At 38.3% G+C, this 23,268-nt stretch overlaps 1 protein-coding gene across 3 annotated transcripts in view; it reads right to left on the bottom strand.

Moving 5' to 3' along the window:
* Positions 1 to 4,089: 4,089 nt before the first annotated feature.
* Positions 4,090 to 23,268, bottom strand: part of LOC121388996 (ankyrin repeat domain-containing protein 27-like) — a 51,190-nt gene continuing 32,011 nt past the window's right edge. For all 3 annotated transcript variants that reach the window (XM_041520584.1, XM_041520581.1, XM_041520582.1), the window contains 9 exons: positions 22,003 to 22,111; positions 20,563 to 20,714; positions 19,784 to 19,972; positions 17,006 to 17,128; positions 13,118 to 13,312; positions 10,174 to 10,293; positions 8,759 to 8,917; positions 7,401 to 7,485; positions 4,090 to 5,385 (listed from right to left, as the gene is read on the bottom strand). In XM_041520584.1, coding sequence (XP_041376518.1) covers positions 4,265 to 5,385; positions 7,401 to 7,485; positions 8,759 to 8,917; positions 10,174 to 10,293; positions 13,118 to 13,312; positions 17,006 to 17,128; positions 19,784 to 19,972; positions 20,563 to 20,714; positions 22,003 to 22,111 — 2,253 coding nt within the window. In that variant the 3' untranslated portion in view covers positions 4,090 to 4,264. The remainder of the gene's footprint in view (positions 5,386 to 7,400; positions 7,486 to 8,758; positions 8,918 to 10,173; positions 10,294 to 13,117; positions 13,313 to 17,005; positions 17,129 to 19,783; positions 19,973 to 20,562; positions 20,715 to 22,002; positions 22,112 to 23,268) is intronic.

The raw sequence follows: 23,268 nt of genomic DNA on the forward strand, positions 1-23,268 counted from the left end.
GATCCTATATGAATTGATAAGGAAGATCTGCTCCGGAAACGAAACTTTTACGGACGGACATTTTTATTTACAGTTATATGGTGTCACATACACATACACAAATAAAAAAAAAGAGACCAAACTATGGGCTACCCTTCGATTTGTAACAAGGAATCTCATAAAGTTATACATGTATGTGCATATCCCACAGACAGGATACTATACAAGTCCTGGCTGGATAGAGCAATAGCCCAATGGGTCTACTGACAGGTATTGATCCTAGTACCTAGATTGATCTCGTATCAGGGCCCGGTAACATAAAGCAGTGATAGAAATAAGTATTTTTTTTTTACTAGTCCATCGGACAATTACATCTAGAAATAATCTTGTCCGTCAATATTTTCACTTGCCCAAATAAATGGTTTGTTTTATTCAAGTACCAGGATGATGTTTGTGATTGTTCAAAATGAAACTGCACTGACAATTTTTGCCGAGTCAGAATAAACGATGTTTCCTGTATATGGTCGCTGCCAGGCTTTCAATAATTCATTTAGAGTACAGTTTGACACCCAATAGTCAATATATTTTTTTCATGTTGGGTTATCAATTATTTATTAATTGACTTTCATTCACTCATTCAGTATATTGAGTACACTGAAACGTTTCGTACGTGTCTCAGGTTGACATTGAATGATTATACTGCTATCCTTCCTTTCTTTCTTTTATAATTATACAGTTCATAAGCGTACGAGCTTCCATTTTTACATGGATTATAACTAATTATGAGGGTAAAATGATGGAAATACAGTGCACATTTTGGCTGAATATCTCTATAATTTTTATCAAAATTTTGCTTCAGCACTAGGGGACATCCCCCCACCCCTTTCTCCATGTCTCGTATGGTTATGATACACTTCATGATTTAAGTTTGATTTATTAACATTGTAGTGAATTTGGATATGTAGAGTAAAGTTCAAGTTTCATTTAGCAAGACAAAATATAACAAAATTAGAGCTTATTAAAGAAATTTCTTTATTTGATTTTTCAATCTGCTTTGTGAAAATTTTTGTATATGAACATTATCATATACTGGAAACAACTGGCCGAATTTACAAATCCTATTTATGTCTTACACGCGTGTAACTACACTTGTACATACATTTACAATGCTTAAACACCTGTTTATGTCTTACACGTGTGTAACTACATACATTTACAATGCTTACACACCTGTTTATGTCTTACACGCGTGTAACTACATGTACATACATTTACAATGCTTAAACACCTGTTTATGTCTTACACGCGTGTAACTACATACATTTACAATGCTTAAACACCTGTTTATGTCTTACACACGTGTAACTACATACATTTACAATGCTTAAACACCTGTTTGTCTTACACGCGTGTAACTACATACATTTACAATGCTTAAACACCAGTTTATGTTTTACACGCATGTAACTACATACATTTACAATGCTTAAACACCAGTTTATGTCTTACACATGTGTAACTAGTACATTTACAATGCTTAAACACCTGCGTTTAAGAAAAATAGGCTTCGTAAATTCTGCCCAATATTATTATTGTGGCCAGCTGTGTCATCACCACTTATTGAATGCATGCCTGATATTTTATTTATAAATTAAGTATATCACAGCTACCATTATCATTATGAAATTTAAATAACAATTAAGAAAATATGTACATTATTTTATTATTATCATTACATTTTAAAATGTCAGAACAAAACCAGCAGTATCAGTTGCGATAGTTATAATTTTATGATATATTAATTTTTTAATTTTTTTTACGATCCCTCTCCAAACCTCCCCCAAAGTTCCCTTGGTATTCCACCTCATGTCACTAGCCCCCCCCCCCCCCATCCCCCAAATGGATTTTCTGGATCTGCCACTGAGTATAATGTATTTTAAATGTTCAATGTTTGGTTTACTGCCACCAATGCTTGTAAAACGTTTAAAAGTTCACACTACATGCTCAAATTTGAAGTTTTACACTTTCAATGCACTATAATAGCACTAAATTAACTGATGCTGACTCAATGATCCCATTTTGAGTATCATCCATCAGCTCAAATTTGAAGTTTTACACTTTTCAGGCACTATTATAGAGTATCAGCACTAAATTAACTGATGCAGACTCAATGATCACATTATGTGTATCATCCATCCGCTCAAATTTGAAGTTTTTCACTTTTAAGGCACTATTATAGCACTAAATTAACTGATGCTGACTCAATGCTCCCATTATGAGTATCATCCATCAGCTCAAATTTGAAGTTTTACACTTTTCAGGCACTATTATAGCACTAAATTAACTGATGCAGACTCAATGATCACATTATGTGTATCATCCATCCGCTCAAATTTGAAGTTTTTCACTTTTAAGGCACTATTATAGCACTAAATTAACTGATGCTGACTCAATGCTCCCATTATGAGTATCATCCATCAGCTCAAATTTGAAGTTTTACACTTTTCAGGCACTATTATAGCACTAAATTAACTGATGCTGACTCAATGCTCCCATTATGAGTATCATCCATCAGCTCAAATTTGATTTTTTACACTTGTAAGGCACTATTGTAGCACTAAATTAACTGAAGCTAACTTAATGACATCAGCTTTTATCAGGGGTATGCCTGCCATTCCAACATATATTCACTGACCCCTCCTATCTTCATAAATTATATTCAAGAGGGCATGCCTCACACCTGTTACTCATTTACTGCTCTACACCAGTATTTATTAAATTAACCCCCCTCCCCCACCCCACCCACCCACCCTCCCCAACACATGAACTGATCTTCAATGCAATGTCTCCATTCCAATGTTTTCTTGCATAGCTCTTGTGTCAACAATTTTCACTGACACTTCAAATCTCTTTGAATTCATCTTAAAGAACCACTAATATTACTTCAACATTTTCTCCTCCCTCAGACCCCAGCTTAGGTCTTCCACCACATTTAAAAAAATATATATATCAGGCCATTTATTTAATAATTTTCGAGTGACCATTTACAACCCCATGAAGTCATTTCAGTGACATGACCAAGTTTAACAAACATTCTGAGAGTACTGCTAAAGCAATACATGTCCCCTACAGGGCCGGACAAATTTTCTTATCTCCTAAGTTCAAGGGCCACAACTCTGTGAAAAATGGGTAAATCGCCATAAATGTCCAAGCTTGATCTATAAATGTATATATAATAAAGCTATATGAAGAGTTTAGGCGCAAAACACGATATATCCATTTTTCATATTCAGTAAAAATTATTTTTTAAGTGCCGTATATCGCGTTTTGATAAAAAAAACCCAGGATTTACCCAATACAATTTCATAAGGATCAATCACGTTTTGCAGCAAATCAGCGGGCCTACGATTAGCCCTTACTGACACACAATAATGGCTTTAACTAAAAACTAGAAAGAAAGTGGTTTATATCGCATTTTGCGCCTGAACTCTTCATATATAAAATTTCAGTTCAATATCTTGAGGTATTGCACACACAAAAATCTGGAAGACTCTGTGGCACAGACAGATGGACATACAGACAGAAGGAAGAAGATGAACCCTATAGCAGTGTTCTCGCTGGGTGAAAATTAAAGGAGGGTGGCCACGCGACACCCCACCCTTAAAAAAAAAAAAAAAAAGGATAGAAAGAAAGAAGAAGAAAAAAAAAAAGCTTGGTTAACATATATTAATTGTGTGTTGGTCGACTTTGTGGAAAGACATACTACTAATTTTGCCCTTCAGTATTTGGTACAAAAAAGTTGGTATGAAATACAAGCCAACCCATCTTTTATGTACCGTCGGTTGAACTGGAGATGTTGTCATTCTGACATTCATGGGCATTCGTTTTCCAGTTCAACCGGAGTGGACTATTGGCCCTATAGTCCACTCCGGTTGAACCGGTAGGAGTCTAACAAGCACTGACGACTCTTACAAAAAGAGAGGTCACTGACCCTAGTTCCCATGGGATGACTTAAATTATGCTACTACCAACATCAGGATGACCAGAAACACTTTGGATTTGCCTAAAATTGTAAATAATTGTCATGCATAATTCAATGATAATAACAGCTAAAAAAATATATATATATTCAACATCTCCTCACAGCTAGAACCATGCCTCTATATGAATGGATCTAGGTAAGAATAATATAATGATTGTGATTTCTGGAATTCTTGGAAGTACATGTGTACATACTAAATGCAGACCTACAGACTCACAGCATCACCTGTGAGTTCAAATGTCTTCAATTTTCGTTATGGATTTCCTCATCCAAGCACTCCGTTCTTGATGGAACTGAATCACCATCAGTATAAGAGGCATTTGTAGGTAACAATGTCTTCACAGTTTTATTGCTACCAGACAGCTCTGTTTTAGAACATCTTTCAGAGCTACTTTCATCCGATTCAGGTGCTGTATCCTTTGCTTCACATATTGTTTTCTCTGTGGATTCATTATTCTTTGGAACTGAATTACAGTCGTGAGGAACTGAGGTACAGACAGGTAATGCTGTATCGTTTGACGTTTCACCAACAGACATCTCTGTTGTAGGATTTCTAGGATTTCTTTCAGCAATATCTGTCCTAGTTTCAGACGGTTCACATTCATCCTCTTCTACACTCTTATCAGTGGATCTAGTATCCTCTCGAACTGGAAGACTGTTGGGTGAGGAAAAGGCACTTTCAGGTGAGGTTGTTTTAGATCTATCAACAGACAACTCCGTTTCTGAATGTCTCTCAGAGTTACCTGCCTCTGGTTCTGAAGCTTCATATTTTGACATTTTGGAGGAAATTTCTCTGTTTTCAGTGTCCTCTATCACAGAATTCTCATTTTTAGCTACATCCAGACCATCTGTGTCACACGTAAAACCTTCAGTTGGACTGTGACCAGTCACACTGCCACTATTCATATCCATCTTTTCACGTTCATATGATTTCTCACTGCTGCTTTCTTCGCTGTCTAAGACATTCTTTAATTCAGCACCTTCACTTCCTGCAACATCATGACAACCACCACCACCACCAACATTATCATCACCATCATCATCTCCATCACCTCTATCATCATCATCATCGCCACCATCCTCCTCATTTCGTTTACTTAATGAGTACATGTACATAGGTCCACTTTTATCAAAAGAATTAACATGTTTGAGTTTGCTTTTGTCGAAATGTTTTATCGACAAGCTGTGTGCAAGCGGTCCGATGTGTGGTCCACTGGAGTCCTGCGTGTCGGTCCGTCGGAGGCTGTCTCGCCGGTTGAACGTCCGTATCGCTTCCGTCAGCTGTTTAAGTTTCTCAAGGTCGTGGTCTTCAAATGCAGAAAATAGTTCTCCGATTCCGACATGACCAGAGGATGTTACTGAAACTAAAAGAAAAGAATATACGTTAACAAAAGATTTCTTAGGACTAAAAACTTTTAAAGTGACAGACTCTAGTTTTAAAAAAATCAGGGATGTGAGAGGGGCTGGAACAAAAAAGCTTACTGAGGCCGGGGTCCAGGGACCGCTCAAGGGACACTGAAGGAAAATTGTTGTTTGCAACCCCTGGAACTGCCAAAAATTGCATTCAATGCTAACAAATCTAAACTGGTTATAACTTATAATATAAGGCACACATCATAAACTTGAAACTGTGAAAACATGCAAATGAACCTTGTGTGGTCAACAGTAGTGAAAATCATTTTTTTATTTTTTTTTAGACGAAATGGAAAAGCGCATTTATGCTTTTCCGCTTAGCTCTCACATCTCACCTGAGAAGTACTGGTTAATGAGACAAGCTCGAGTTATTTTTAGACAGTGTTTCCCTGTGTAAACATCACAGAGTTTAGCTTCTCTCTGTTATAACCTTATCCAAATGTGTGTTGCAGGTTTGTAGATTAACTAAACTTAGTGTCCATTTATACGGGCTGAAACTAGGGTCAGCTCCTTTAAAGGGACACACCCTAGTTACGGCTAGTTGTTAACCATTACGGCATTGTTTTTCGCTATTAAAACAATTTTTTCACAAATAAAATTGCACTTTACTTACCGTTTATTATTTAGAATATACATTTTCATTCACCTGAAGTGTTTTTTGGTAATCCTGGTAATCCTGGTGTTTGTAATACCACAAAATGGATACAGCTTTAGGATACAGCTTAAAGGGACAAACCCTAGTTATGGCTAGTTGTTAACCATTACGCGTTGTTTTTCGCTATTAAAACAATTTTTTCACAAATAAAATTGCACTTTACTTACCGTTTATTATTTAGAATATACATTTCCATTCACCTGAAGTGTTTTTTGGTAATCCTGGTAATCCTGGTGTTTGTAATACCACAAAATGCATTTTTCGTATTTCCGAAAAACGGACACACGTTTCCGAAAAAAACGGACACACACGTCTAATCTATTTTTAGACGGGATATTTCCAAAAAACGTTGAGCAGACATCAGGTCTAATCTACGGTTCGTTTTAGATTTGTTGGATATTTCACATTTCACATTTTGTAACAATACATTCAGACATTATCTCAATACAAAACATTACAAACCCTTAAAACCAATAATTTTGCTAAGTCCTACGATATCTGGAGAGGGGATACAACCAGGACAGAACAGTTGGAACATGTCCAGGAGAGGTGAAAAGAACGCACCCCAAGTCTGTGAAATTTGTCGTGACGTAGGCATTGTTGTGCTTCGAGCGACATCTACCGGTGACATCAGAATACAAACTTTCAAAATTATTTCCCATGGTATTTATCGATATAAAACCTGCTTTTTCACTCCATTTGATAAAAACGTGATCTAAGTGTGTTACAGGTTTGTAGATTAACCAAATTATGATTTATTTTCGCTGGATGGAACTAGGGTGTGCTGCTTTAAGATCTTGATATTTTATATATATATTCCAAGATACTACCACTGAAATAGAAGTATGTTTCTTAAACAGGAGCAGGGTTTTGCTCAGTCGGTTGAGTACTCGCTTGACGTGTTTGCGGTGCAGGATCAAACCACCTCAGTGCATTCATTCAGCTAATTGGGGGTTTTCGCGTTCCAACCAGTGCACCACAATTGGTCAACGGTCGTGGTATGTGCTTTCCTGTCTGTAGAAAAGTGCATATTATAAAAGATCCCATGCTACATTAGGAAAAATGTAGCAGGTTTTCTCTAATGACCAAATGTCTGGCATCCAATAGCCGATGATTAATTAATAAATGTGCTCTAGTGGTGTCATTAAACAAAACAAACTTTAACATACAAACAGAATTAAAGGAAAGGAATGTTTGCATGACAACTGCAAGGGATCTTTTATAATCACAACTAACACTTACCTTAAAGTTTGTTTTGATTAACGACACCACTAGAGCACAGTGATTTACTGATAAACAGACAGCACTGACCTGGATCACTAAAGGTTCTTGACATCCTCTGCTGCGACTCCCTGTCCTTGGAGTAGGACTCCAGTAGTGCGTGTACACTCTCGTCCTACAGGAAAATATGGTCACATTTTAATGGAGGTTTTAATAAATATTCTGTGTTAACTTATTTTTAAAATCAGTTTTTATGTTAGCAAATATGATTAATAATTATAGTCGATGATCCAATCTTTTGTTTTGTACATGTTTCCAGCACTCTTCTACTTGTTGTAAGCCCAAAAGACTTTTCACATTTCGATGACTTAAAATACCTCTGTCAGGGGCCTATAGCTTCGGATTGTCTGGTGGTATGCAGACTTTTTTGGCGATGGAATAAAACACATACACATACACGCATTTACATCATATATTTTAATAAAAAACATTTTTTGCAATCTCAGGTGGTACACAGCTGCGTACCTGTGTATATGCAAGCTAGCCCCCTGCCTCCGTGATTTAAGAGATCATATAGCCATGTGCTGATGACTCATTAACAATAACTACCAGCCTCGGTGGCGTCGTGGTTAGGCCATCGGTCAACAGGCTGGTAGGTACTGGGTTCGGATCCCAGTCGAGGCATGGGATGTTTAATCCAGATACCGACTCCAAACCCTGAGTGAGTGCTCCGCAAGGCTCAATGGGTAGGTGTAAACCACTTGCACCGGCCAGTGATCCATAACTGGTTCAACAAAGGCCATGGTTTGTGCTATCCTGCCTGTGGAAAAGAGTAGCCCATGAAGTGGCGACAGCGGGTTTCCTCTCAAAATCTGTGTGGTCCTTAATCATATGTCTGACGCCATATAACCGTAAATAAAATGTGTTGAGTGCATCGTTTAATAAAACATTTCTTTCTTTTTTTCTTTCTTAACAATAACCAGACTTAATAATTTAAAAAAATTTGGAGAAGGTTGGTGACTATAACAGTAACAAACTTAACAGGTACATCTGCAAAGGGAAGATGCTGAAGGTGCACACCCCTTACCCCAAACTTCCAACATCCTAATTTTAATGGGTGAATATAATGAATTTACCAGTACAATATAGAGCTCTTATAACGAACCGGAATGGACCATGCTAATTAATTTGTTATACCAGTAGTTTGTTGTACACATTTGCATAAGCTGGTTATTAATATATAGGGAGATAAAATGGGACTTTACGATCAGTTCATTCTAAGCATGTTCGTTGTAAGTGTACTTTACTGTACTTCCTTTTTAGAGAGTGAGGTATAATAGCTTGGTAATTTCAGGGCATGTTTGCCATTTAAACATGATAGTTTACTTCTGAATAAAGCAGATGCCCTTTTTAAAAAAGGTTCTGCATCTGCCCTTGCCGAAGACTACCTTTGCAAGTTGAGTGGGTGTTTGGCCCTTCTTGTTAATGACATCAAGATGAGCTCCGGAATGTAGAAGATGTTGCACGATGTTGGTGTAGCCACGTTGTACACTCTCATGCAGCGGGGTGTTGCCTTGTTTGTTTAACATGTTCACCAGGGCCTTGTGCTGGAGAAATACAAAATACAAACATAAAACAACAAAAATAAGATCAAGGAAAGGGTCCTAAAAACAATAGGTGTAGAAGATATTGCACAATGTTGTCCGGCCTTGGTGGCACAGTGGTTAAGCCATCGGACTACAGGCTGGTAGGTAGAGGGTTCGCAGCCCGGTACCGGCTCCAACCCAGAGTGAGTTCTTAAGGGCTCAATGGGTAGGTGTAAAGCCACTACACCCTCTTATCTCTCACTAACCACTAACCAACTAACAACTAACACACTGTCCTGGACAGCCCAGATAGCTAAGGTGTGTGCCCAGGACAGCATGCTTGAACCTTAATTGGATATAAGCACGGAAATAAGTTGAAATCAATCAAGCACGATGTTGGTGTAGCCATGTTCCACACTCTCATGTTGCCTTGTTTGTTTAACATGTTCACCAGGGCCTTGTGCTGGAGAAATATAAAATACAAACATAGAACAACAAAAATAAGCATCAGAAATGGATGCTAAAAACACCAAGGCACCTGACATGATGCACAATCAATCCCTTTCAGTGAGCCCATGCTCCATTGGGTTTTTTCTCATTCTAGCCAGTACTCCACTACTGGTGTAACAAAGGCTCAGATATGTAATATCCTGTGAATTGGTGCATATAAAAAGACTGCTTGCTGCTGCTAATAAAAAAAAAAAAAGAGTAGCCCATGGAGTGGCACCAGTTTGTTTCTTATCTCATTATATGTGTGGTCCTTAAACGTCTGACACCATATATAAGCGTATGGTCAGTGACTTTAAGCACTGATCATTGATCATGAGTTAACCGGCCTCAGTGGTGTAGTGGTTAGGCCATCGGTCTACAGGCTGGTAGGTACTGGGTTCGGATCCCAGTCGAGGCATGGGATTTTTAATCCAGATACCAACTCCAAACCCTGAGTGAGTGCTCCGCAAGGCTCAATGGGTAGGTGTAAACCACTTGCACCGACCAGTGATCCATAACTGGTTCAACAAAGGCCATGGTTTGTGCTATCCTGCCTGTGGGAAGCGCAAATAAAAGATCCCTTGCTGCTAATCGGAAAAATAGTAGCCCATGAAGTGGCGACAGCGGGTTTCCTCTCAAAATCTGTGTGGTCCTTAACCATGTCTAATGCCATATAACCGTAAATAAAATGTGTGGAGTGTGTCATTAAATAAAGCATTTCTTTCTTTCTTTCTTGATCGTGAGTTGTTAGAAGCAGTGTAAGAATGTTTGAATGACTGTACATATACCTCTATAAGGGAGAAGACTCCGGTGAGGAATCCGTTCGCACTACAGATGTGTAGAGGTGTGTCTCCACTGATGTCCTGAATGTTCACCTTCGCTCCACACTCTAACAGCTTAATACAGCTCTACAAACAAAGAATATTCTCATAACCAACACTGAAATAATACAAGCAAACTGTATCATACAGATATGCAGCCTTTACATCCAGGTTGAAAAACATGTATTTCAGTAATGTCTATTTAGATGTGTAATAATATGAAACAGCTTTTATGATAGATTCAACATTGCTAATTGAGAAGGGCAAAGGAAGGAATGTAACGAATATTCCTTTAAGAACACTTCAGCTCATTGTAAACTACGGCTGTTTCATGTCTAAACACATGGCTAGTTTTAAATTTGGCCAACAGAAAAAGAAGAAACCTGTTGCAACAAAACAGCTTATTTTTTACCAATTTGTTTTGAGATATTTCATTGATCAGAAAAAAAAGGTCAAAAGGATTGCACAAAAGGCAGAGCCTATATAAGTGCTCTCCTAAACAAGATGGACATCAGACAATATTCATAATCACATATATCTAAGGCATAATAACAATGTCCAATGGCATAAAATATTTAACATAATTAATATTTTTTAATATATAGTAATAAAAGGTAGAGAGTAAATAGAATAGAAATGGGATAATCATATATATCTAAGGCATAATAACAATGTCCAATGGCATAAAATATTTAACATAATTAATATTTTTTTATATATAGTAATAAAAGGTAGAGAGTAAATAGAATAGAAATGGGATAATCATATATATCTAAGGCATAATAACAATGTCCAATGGCATAAAATATTTAACATAATTAATATTTTTTTATATATAGTAATAAAAGGTAGAGAGTAAATAGAATAGAAATGGGATAATCATATATAAAATATAATAAAATTATGTCCAATGGCATAACTTATTTAACATAATTAATATTTATTATTGCCAATAAAGCAGTTACCCCGTAATGGATCTTTTAAAACATTTTCCAACAGACAGGACAGTACATGCCATAGCCCTTTGATGTACCAGTCATGGAGCACTAAATGGGATAGACAAAATCGTGAGTCCACCGAGTGTGATCGATCCTGCGACTCATTGCACCTCAGGCGAGCACTCTACCACATGCTCATTGTGAAGGGAATGTTTTATTTAACGACGCATTCAACACATTTTATTTACGGTTATATGGCGTCGAACGTATGGTTAAGGACCACACAGATATCAAGGGAGGAAACCTGCTGTCGCCACATCATGGGCTACTCTTTTCAATTAGCAGCAAGGGATCTTTTATATGCACCATCCCATAGATAAGATAGCACATACCACAGCCTTTGATGTACCAGTCGTGGTGCACTGGCTGGAACAAGAAATAGGTGAGATGGGGATCGATCCCAAACTGACCGCGCATCAAGCGAACGCTTTACCAGTGAACTACGTCCCGCCCCATGCTCATTGTGGGTGTTGATGTCTGTTATACACCCACAATCCACCCCCTTGCATACTATTGTACACTGGGGTATAAATATTGCACTATTCACCTCCGGCCTCATATTGCAAAATTTATGTACACACATTATTTTTATTGCAGATGCCAATGTTGTTCACAAATTTTACATGTTGCAAAGCTGTGAATTCACACAAAAAAACATGTCATTCATTTCAACTTATTTTCGTGCTTATATCCAATTAAAGGCTCAATGGGTAGGTGTAAACCACTTGCACCGACCAGTGATCCATAACTGGTTCAACAAAGGCCATGGTTTGTGCTATCCTGCCTATGTGAAGCGCAAATAAAAGATCCCTTGCTGCTAATCAGAAAGAGTAGCCCATGTAGTGGCGACAGCGGGTTTTCTTTCAAAATCTGTGTGGTCCTTAACCATGTCTGATGCCATATAACCGTAAATATCATGTGTGTGTGTTTCTTTTTTTCTATATCCAATTAAGGTTCAAGCACGCTGTCCTGGGCACACATCTCAGCTATCTGGGTTGTCTGTCCAGGACAGTGGGTTACTTGTTAGTTGGTTAGTGGTTAGTAAGAGAGAAGAGGGTGTAGTGGCCTTACACCTACCCACTGAGCCCTTAAGAACTCACTCTGGGTTGGAGCCGGTACCGGGGTGCGAACCCTGTACCTACCAGCCTGTAGTCCGATGGTTTAACCACTGTGCCACTGAGGCCACCCATGTCACAATATTAATCTGGTTTACAGGATATTAATAGTTACAAATCTGAGTACTCTTAACAAGCCAATCAGTCTGTGTCATCCCCTCTTAATCTACCCCTAAATACTACGGGCCACATTTTTACGAAGCCTGTTTTTTCTTTAATATTTAAGCACTGTAAATGTATGTAGTTCAATGCATTTAAAACAATCCATCCCTGAATATTATGAGTCAAATTTTCGAACCTGGTTTTTTAAAAAATAATTTAAGCATTGAAAATGTATATATTTACATGCATGTAGAACAAAAACAGGCTTTGTAAATTCGGCCTTATGTTGCTAGTTACACATCTGACCACTCTTAACACAGCAATTTTTACCCAAGTGTCGTGGAGTCATGTTGTTATGTATCAATCTTTGTCACTGCCTCTTTTTTTTTCTCTTTTTTTTTTGTCACTACCTCTTAATCCACCCCAGAATACTTTGTTGCTAGTTACACACCTGAGCACTCTTAACACAGAAATTAACCCAAGTGTAGTGGAGTCATGTTGTTATATATCTTGACATCAATCTTTGTCACTCCCTCTTAATCCACCCTTGAATACTTTGTTGCTAGTTACACACCTGAGCCTCTTAACACAGAAATTAACCCATGTGTAGTGGAGTCATGTTGTTATGTATCTTGACATAAATCTTTGTCACTCCCTCTTAATCCACCCTTGAATACTTTGTTGCTAGTTACAAACCTGAGCACTCCTAACACAGCAGGCTAAGTGTAGTGGAGTCATGTTCTTATGGGTCCTGGCGTTCACATTTGCACCTTTCTGTAAGAAGAGTTCCACCAGGTCGATGTGTTTGTGCAACACTGCGAGATGCAGCGGGGTGTAGAATGTTGACGTAGTACAGTTCACCGTCAGACCAGTGCTTGATCGAGACGCAGTCTGCAAAGGGAAGAAATTCATACCAGATCAGAAAGCTGAGAGGAAAGGAAAGACAAACCGGCCTCGGTGGTGTCGTGGTTAAGCCATCAGACATAAGGCTGTTAGGTACTGGGTTCGCAGCCAGGTACCGGCTCCCACCTAGAGCAAGTTTTAATGACCAATACACCCTCTTCTCTCTCACTGACCATTAACAATTAACCCACTGTCCTGGACAGACAGCCCAGATAGTTGAGGTGTGTGCCCAGGACAGTGTGCTTGAACCTTAATTAGATATAAGCACGAAAATAAGTTGAAATGAAAGGAAAGCTGCTTTAATGAAAATTTTTTACAAGTTTGTTTCTTTTAACAACAACACTAGAGCACATTGATTTATTAATCATCAGCTATTGGCTGTCAAACATATGGAAACCCGCTACATAGGGATCTTTTATATGCACCATCCCACAGACAGGATAGCACATACCACAACCTTTGATATACCAGTTGTGGTGCACTGGCTAGAGCGAGAAATAGACCAATGGGCCCACCGATGGGGTTCGATCCTAGACCGACCACGCATCAAGCGAGCACTTCACCACTGGGCTACGTCCTGCTTTAACAACACCTCCACACAATTTTAGAACTATAAGAGTTACTATATTTAATACTATGGTCATTTGGTGTAATTAGTGTAATTACAAACTATATGCTGTTATATGATTTATTTCATTCTGATTGGATGACATCACTACAATGCAAAATAATTCAATCATTCGGGGAAATTGCTCAAACTGTTGTATAATTTTTACTCATGAAAGATACAAGTACAACCACTGTTTTAATAATAATTTTTTGTCATTACAAAAAATGAATGGGGTAATTTCTCAATATGTGACATTAAAACTGTATGCTATACACTTTAAAATGTATACAATTTGACTGTTGTACATCAAATAATTCCCTTAAAATGAAAAACAATTCTTGTCAATTAACTGGTATACATACGATAGAACCTGTGTTAACCGACATTCCTTCAAAACTGGACCCTGTGTTAACTGACATTCCTTCAAAACTGGGCCCTGTGTTAACCGACATTCCTTCAAAACTGACCCCTGTGTTAACTGACATTCCTTCAAAACTGGACCCTGTGTTAACTGACATTCCTTCAAAACTGGGCCCTGTGTTAACCGACATTCCTTCAAAACTGGGCCCTGTGTTAACTGACATTCCTGGGCCCTGTGTTAACTGACATTGCTTCAAAACTGGCCCCTGTGTTAACTGACATTCCTTCAAAACTGGACCCTGTGTTAACTGACATTCCTTCAAAACTGGGCCCTGTGTTAACCGACATTCCTTCAAAACTGACCCCTGTGTTAACTGACATTCCTTCAAAACTGGGCCCTGTGTTAACCGACATTCCTTCAAAACTGGGCCCTGTGTTAACCGACATTCCTTCAAAACTGGGCCCTGTGTTAACCGACATTCCTTCAAAACTGGACCGTGTTAACTGACATTCCTTCAAAACTGGGCCCTCTGTTAACTGACATTGCTTCAAAACTGGCCCCTGTGTTAACTGACATTCCTTCAAAACTGGGCCCTGTGTTAACTGACATTCCTTCAAAACTGGGCCCTGTGTTAACCGACATTCCTTCAAAACTGACATTCCTTTAAAATGGGCCCTGTGTTAACTGACATTCCTTCAAAACTGGGCCCTGTGTTAACGGACATTCTTTCAAAACTGGGCCCTGTGTTAACGGACATTCCTTCAAAACTGGGCCCTGTGTTAACCGACATTCCTTCAAAACTGGGCCCTGTGTTAACCGACATTCCTTCAAAACTGGGCCCTGTGTTAACTGACATTCCTTCAAAACTGGACCCTGTGTTAACTGACATTCCTTCAAAACTGGGCCCTGTGTTAACCGACATTCCTTCAAAACTGGGCCCTGTGTTAACTGACATTCCTTCAAAACTGGACCCTGTGTTAACTGACATTCCTTCAAAACTGGGCCCTGTGTTAACTGACATTCCTTCAAAACTGGCCCGTGTTAACTGACATTCCTTCAAAACTGGCCCGTGTTAACTGACATTCCTTCAAAACTGGACCCTGTGTTAACTGACTTTCCTTCAAAACTGGCCCCTGTGTTAACTGACATTCCTTCAAAACTGGACCCTGTGTTAACTGACATTCCTTCAAAACTGGACCCTGTGTTAACTGACATTCCTTCAAAACTGGACCCTGTGTTAACTGACTTTCCTTCAAAACTGGATATTTTTCACGGTCCCTTTTTAAATATAAATACAGAACAGTTCCTCTCTAAATTGGATACTCCTTAAACCTGGACTTCTTATTTGGAGGGCAAGATTTTACTCAGTCGACTGAGTGCTTGCCCGAGGTGCCTGCATCGCAGGATCGAACCACCTCAGTGGAACCATTCAACTGAATGAATTTTTATTAACAAGAATTCTGTAGAATTAAATGCCCCGCCTACCATAACTTTAAAAATTTTTTTTTTTTTATCAAGCATTGAGATGAATATTCAAAGATGGTATTACAAACCAAGTTTTACTACTCTAGGACTTATATTTTAAAAGATATGAACAAAACTGTACACACTTGACATCGAGCTAACCACTGATAAAAACATTTAACTCAGTCGATCGAGTGCCTGCCCGAGGTGCTTGCGTCGCAGGATTGAACCACCTCGGCGGAACCATTCAACTGATTAATTTTTCTCTCATTCCAACAAGTGCACCACAACTGCTCAAAGGCTGTGGTAGGTGCTTTCCTGTCTGTGGGAAAATTCATATTATAGATCCATTGCTGCACAATCTAATTAAAATTAGCTCCACTATTACATATCGATCTAACAGCAGCCAGTTGTAGCTCATGTCCACCAATCAAAAACTTACTTGCAGAATCATGCCAGTGATTTAAAAATAATTTGAAAACATTCCGAATTATCCTGAGGGTATATGACATGTTAGGTGTGAATTACGAATGCCTTAAAACATGTTTTATTTGTAATGAATAACTGAAGACTGAGTTAGTTGTTTTGTTTTTTATAAATAAATAAATAATTTTTAATGTAAAATTGAAGACTGATACGTATTGGTATGGTTCGCTGTACTGCGGCCACTAAAATAGACTCGCCCGATATTTTTAGAATTTGTATGCTCCCAATAACGTTATAAATGGCGAAGTGTGATTGGTCAATATTTAAATTATTACTTACAGATGAAATGCTACCTGGACATTGGAGACTATGCAGTGTTGTTAGCAATCTGATTAAAATTAGTTCTACTGGTCTAAATAAGGCATTCGTAATTCACATGAAACATATCGTATAACCTCAGGATAATTCAGAACATTTTCAACTTATTTTCAACTCACTGGCATGATTCTGCAAGTAAGGTTTTGATTGGTGGACATGAGCGCCAACTGGCTGCTGTTAGATCCACATGTAATAGTGGAGCTAATTTTAATTAGACTGATTGCTGCATTAGGATAAAAATAGCAGGTTTCCGCTGATGACTGTGTCAGAATTACCAAAATGTTTCACATCCGATAGCTGATGATTAATAAATAAATGTGCTTTAAAGGTGTAGTTAAACAAAACAAAACTTCCTCTTTTTTTTGGGGGGGGGGGGGGGGGGGATCTATGGGTGTCTGGTTTATAGGGTTTCACTGTATATTATACAGTTATAAATCTTTACCTCGTGAACGCTGACACACTTTGGACACTGACAGAGAGGGTGACACACATCTTCAGATATCATGTTCACCGATTCCGTTTCTTCATCATCTTCTTCCATGTCGAAACCAAGATAGTACTTCACCTGAACAAGAAAAACAAAGGAATCGTTTCTATGGTAATTTGGTGTCTATCACAGTAATTAATACAACACTTGGTCTATACACACTGAGACGAAACCCGCTGCTGCCCCAATGCCTACTCCTATATTTTTCCCTTCTTCTGAACAAAGAAAATATAATGTAAAAATATTTATCAACAAGAATTCAGTAGAATTTTTTTTTTTTTTTTTTTTTATCAAGCATTGAAATGAATATTCATAGTTTTAATTATAAACCAAGTATAACTGCTCAAGGACTTGTATTTTGAAAGATATGGACAAAACTGTATACATTTGACACTGAGCTAACTAACTACTGATAAAAACATTTAAGATTAAAAATGTTTCCTTAAAGGAGAGGACAATTAAGGCATTTGGCCTAGTATGCATATTTAACGATATATAATGCACATTATTGCTTAGTATCAACACATATAATCGTATAGTTAATTAATAAAACGGTTAAATGTGACGACTATTATATTTGTACCATCTCAGTGAGTATGCCCTCTGGCGAGCTGGTGGTTACGTAATACTTAACGCGTCACGTCAGGAATGAGCCTTAGAACTAGAAAAACACAATCTACCTGGTTTTTGCGGGATGATAAATAGTCATACATTGCAATGTTCTGTAATAATACACATCCCAGTAAGCCAACAGTAAGTATATCCAGCACTATATATATTATTTTTCAATACAAAATAAAATACCATTGTCAAAGTGGCTACACAACAAGTCGAAACAATTAACAATGTTTTTCCCATGCATTAGCCTACGTACTGAAATGATACACGGAGTGTTTTCTTAGTTAATTGGTCTATGCTGTTAGTTGCTTCTACCTGTGATTTCTGATTGGCAGGTGTGTATTTGATTGGTAACCAGACGAGCCAATTAATTGACACTGTCTAGACACAAAATACATACCGGTATTGTGGAATATTACCTGTCGCCCCTAAAATTGTAATGGACATGGTTTATTACTGTAAATAGTTCTGTAAAACTATTGAATAAGTAGACTTTTCCATCTACAACCACAGAACTGACCAATTACGTAGTCCCAAAGAAAAGAAAATTATCACTTGCCGACTTGTGTATCGTGGGTTGTCGTTTTTGCTCCAACGTAGCATATCAATAGGCGTAATAGTGTACATTTTTCCTTTGGATTATTAAACAGACAAAAATACTATAACCCCATTTTGTTCCGTTAATGCAACTTGAAATATATTTAGTTAAATAGTTTATTATATTATTACGTCATTTATGCTCTTTTTTTACAAGTTGATCAAAGAGAAGCGCCTTGTCGAAAATTACTGCTTTTGTTTACACTGTACATACAGTAGATGGTCAGGAGCTGACGTCACTTCGCCCCAAGCTATCCCACCGGACGTCACAAAAACGAAACAAAATGGCTGCCCCCAGTTAGCAGGAATAATCATGGTTTTTTATTAACTCTAAAATTACACGTTTTTCATTTGCTAAAGTGTCAGTATGTGTTGGTGGTCCGGGTATGCATCTTTCCAACACATAAGGCTCCTGTTGGAGTTGACCCTACCTTTAACATGCATTGTGATGAAAACATATAAGTGCTAATTCTATAAACCAAGTTTCATTGGTTCCTCATTCAACAAGGTTATTGTTGTAGTGAAATTCAGTTAAAAGTTTGTTTTGTTTAACGACACCATTAGAACACATTGATTCATTAATCATCGGCTATTGGATGTCAGACATTTGGTAATTTTGATATTTTAGTCTTAGAGAGGAAACCCGCTACTTTTTTCTTTAGTAGCAAGGGATCTTTTATATGCATCATCCCACAGACAGATTAACACATACATGTATCACAGCCTTTGATATAACAGCCGTGGTGCACTGGCTGGAACCAGAAAACAGCATAAATGGGCCATCTGACGGAGATCAATCCCAGACAGACAACGCATCAAGCAAGCACTTTTACCACTGGGCTACGGAAATTCAGTTAAGTCTGTAATAAAAGTGAAAGTTAAACTTTGTTTTGTTTAATGACACCCCTGGAGCACATTGATTAATTAATCATTGGGTATTGGATGTCAAACATTTGGTAATTTTGACACGTAGTCATGAGAGGAAAACCCACTACATTTTTCCTAATGCAGCAAGGGATCTTTTATATGCACTTTCCCACATACAGGACAGCACATACCACGGCCTTTGATATACCAGTCGCGGTGCACTGGCGGGAATGAGAAACAGCCCAATGGGTCCACCGACAGGAATCAACCCTAGACCAACCGCGCGCGAGTGCGAATAATTTTAACATGCTCATATACCACTAGAGTTTCGAGCATGTCCGTCCCGGGGCCTGTCTCTGGATAGCCAGTGACTTGCTCCGGGACAGAACAAAATTAAGGGGATAATTTTGAAATTTAATCTAAAAAATAATAATAGTGGGCCTTTAAAATTTTGATGCGCATCTCTAATTAATATAATTAATAAAGAAAATTCTACTCATTAAATTTGGTCGCTAGATTAGATCGGGCGGTCAAAAAGAAATTAGAGAGATAAAAAGAAATTAGATAGACCGACCGCACATCTGGCAAAACGCTTTACCACAGGGCTACGTCCCGCCCTTGTAATAAAAGTGGAAGTGTTTTAATTCGTACCAACTGAATGTCCCCGTCTCTAATGACCCTGAAGAGTTTGTCCTTGGTTTTCTGCACCTTGACGTCATCTGCCGACAGGTTTACCGTCTCCACGTGAACCACAGTGCCTCCCTCTATCCCATCATCCAACTGCTGCACACTGCTGATCTTCCGCAGGTTCTTCACGTCGGCTGGCGGCTTAGGTACGACCTGCAGACGATTAGAATGTTTAACACCAAAGCACACTTAAAACCATAGAAGGAAGGAAGGAAAGGAAATGGTTTATTTAACGACGTACTCAACACATTTTACTTACGGTTATATGGCGTCAGACATATGGTTACGGGGCAACAGATATTGTTAGAGGAAACCCATTGTCACCACTTCATGGGCTACTCTTTTCAATTAGCAGTAAGGGATCTTTTATATGCACCACTCTAGACAGGATAGTACATACCACGGCCTTTGGTGTTTAAAACCATAGCTACTTGGTTATCTAACATATTGTTATTTTGGAGTAATGTTTCCTTCTTGTTCCATCAGTAACACTCTTGTTTATTGCAAATCATTTTAAAATGGAAGGAACTTTTCTATTAAGAACCATCCCTACGGCCGAAACCGCCTACGCCCTACATGCCCTATCAACAAAGGATCTTTTATATGCACTTACCCATAGACAGGAAAGCACTGATTCGTTGAAACCAGTCACCTGACACTAACCTGTGTACTAATTAGATGAAACCGATCACATGACACTAACCTGTTTATTGATTAGTTGAAACCGATCACATGACACTAACCTGTATATTGATTAGTTGAAACTGTTCCACCGAGGCCACGACCAGAAGCTTCTGAATGTTGATGTTCTGAGCGACACTGATTGGCGTCTGCTTCTTACGGTTTTTGATGGTCGGATTGGCACCACTGTCCAGCAAAGTCTTGACGATATTCTCTGAAAACATTATCACCATGGTGAAAAACCAGGGTTGAAAAAATCCCGTGCCCGGTCACCTGGGGCTACCAGATTTCACGACCGGGCAACCAGTTTCGCCCATGGCGTAAACCCGGCGGGCTACTGGGAGAAAACCCCCCAAAAAAATCCACCTATAATATAATTTTAAAAACCTCCCCAATACCCCCTCTCAAGCAAAATATTTGAAATGACTATTCAATTACTTTACCGGCCGCTAATCCACATGCTCACGTGAACTAAGCAAACTTTAAACACTCACTCATGACAGTTAATTATAGGGAAGAAAAAGTTAAAGTTTGTTTTGTTTAACAATACCACTAGAGCACATTGATTTATTAATTATCGGATGTCAAACATTTGGATAGTACATACCACAGCCTTTGATAAACCAGTCATGATGCATTGGTTGGGCGAATGCTCTACCAATGAGCTACTACTTGACCCTAATTAGAGAGAGTTTCTATGTTTCTGCGATAATTAAAATAACTATATGTAATACATATAGAATCTATCACCATTTGAATTTGAATTAGAATTTCGAAGGGACAAAAAGTTTTTGTGAGGGCGATGTTTACCCATTTTAATGAAACATCGGCCTATTTTAAACTACGGCTATTTGGTGTCAAACAAATGGTTATTTTGACACATGGTCATGAGAAAGCTGAAGAGTTTTACAGAATGATTTACAGTAATAAAGCATGATGGCTCATAATGTCCATTACCATTTTAGGGGTGGTAGGTATACCCCATTACCCTGTGATGTTAAAAAAATACCACCTGTATGTAATTTTGTGTCTAGATGGAGGTAATTAATGGCTTATCTACCTATCAAATATACACCTGTCAATCAGGAATCACAAGTGGAGGCCACTGAAAGTACCAGTATAGACCAATTAACTAAGAAAACACGCTGTTTATCATTTCAGTATGTAGGTTATCTCAAGGACAAAACATGGTACAGTTATTTTGACACTTTGACAATGGTGGTTTATTTTGTTTTGTAAAATCATGTATACTTATTGCCGGCTTACTGGGATGGATATTATTACAGAACATTGTGCAAAAATCAGGTACGTTTGTTTCTTCATTTCTAAGAATAATTCCTGACGTGATGCGTTAAATATTACATAACCACCGGCTCACTGGGATGGTACAAAATGGCTGCACCCATTATATATATATAATAGCCATCACATTTAACCGTTTTATTAATTAAATATAATAATATAATTGTTGATCCTCATTTAGTTGACAAGTATAGGCTTACCATATCCCCATTTAGCTGAGAAGTGTAGAGCAGTATCTCCAATATCATTGACACAGTTGATGTCGATCCTTCTTGAACTGCTTACGTGGAACACAAGAGCTTTAACACACTGGAACAAGGAAGGAAGGAAATGTTTTATTTAACGATGCACTCAACACATTTTATTTATGGTTATATGGCATCAGACATATGGTTACGGGCCACATAGATATTAAGAGGAAACCCGCTGTCGCCACTTCATAGGCTACTCTTTTCGATTAGCAGCAAGGGATCTTTTATTTGCGCTTCCCACAGGCAGGATAGTACAAACCACAGACTTTGATATACCAGTCGTGGTGCACTGGCTTGAACGAGAAATAGCCCAATGGGCCCACCGATGGGAATCGATCCCAGACCGACTGCGCATCGAGCAGGCGCTTTACCACTGGACTACGTCCCGCCCCAAACTGGAACAATGAAACAACAATGCTAAACAAACTCCATAGCCATGCATGTGTAGCAAATACCGAGAAATTTATATGGCAGTCGACTGCGTATCGAGAGAACTATATACATGTTGCAGCCGTGTATATAACAGATATTTAGCCATGGCAGTGTACTGCATACTATAAATTATGGCATTATTGTGAGAAAGAAATAATGCAAGTAAGATATTAATGCAAAAACATGTGTGATCGAAGTACTGGAGCAATAATTACATGATGTATTGTATTTTAACCCACAACACTACCAAGAATAAAATGCTAAAATAAAAGACAAACAAAGCAAACGCAGACAGGCATTGTGTGCATGGTTGAATGACAGTGCTGGTTATGTCAACAGAGAGTAATCATGTAACTGACAAGAACGAACACTGTACAGGGTGTATACTACCAAATCAAATCCCATAGACGATAATAGTAACATATGTGGCTAAAACTCCTACCTGCAACGTATCAATCGACATAGACGCCACGGATATAAATACTACCACCCCTCACCCTTAAAGTGAATCACCAAAAAGTGGGTGTCAAGCTGCTCATTTCTGAGATAACGAGTAGCGTCTATGACTACCCTAGTTTCGCACAAAATTTGAGTACTTTTTTTTACAGGTACCCCATACATGTTCCAAGCACAAGGCTACTTGACACAGTGGTACTAGATGGAATAAAATTGCATACATTTTTAGCCCAGATGAAACTAAATTTTTTTACAACCAACACACTCACATTTATAACCAATCACAGGACTTGTGGTGTTCACTTCTCTATTAAAAGTTGGGTGCAC

The sequence above is a fragment of the Gigantopelta aegis genome, chromosome 14 (genome assembly GCF_016097555.1).
Source record: "Gigantopelta aegis isolate Gae_Host chromosome 14, Gae_host_genome, whole genome shotgun sequence".
In the NCBI taxonomy this organism is placed as follows: domain Eukaryota; kingdom Metazoa; phylum Mollusca; class Gastropoda; order Neomphalida; family Peltospiridae; genus Gigantopelta; species Gigantopelta aegis.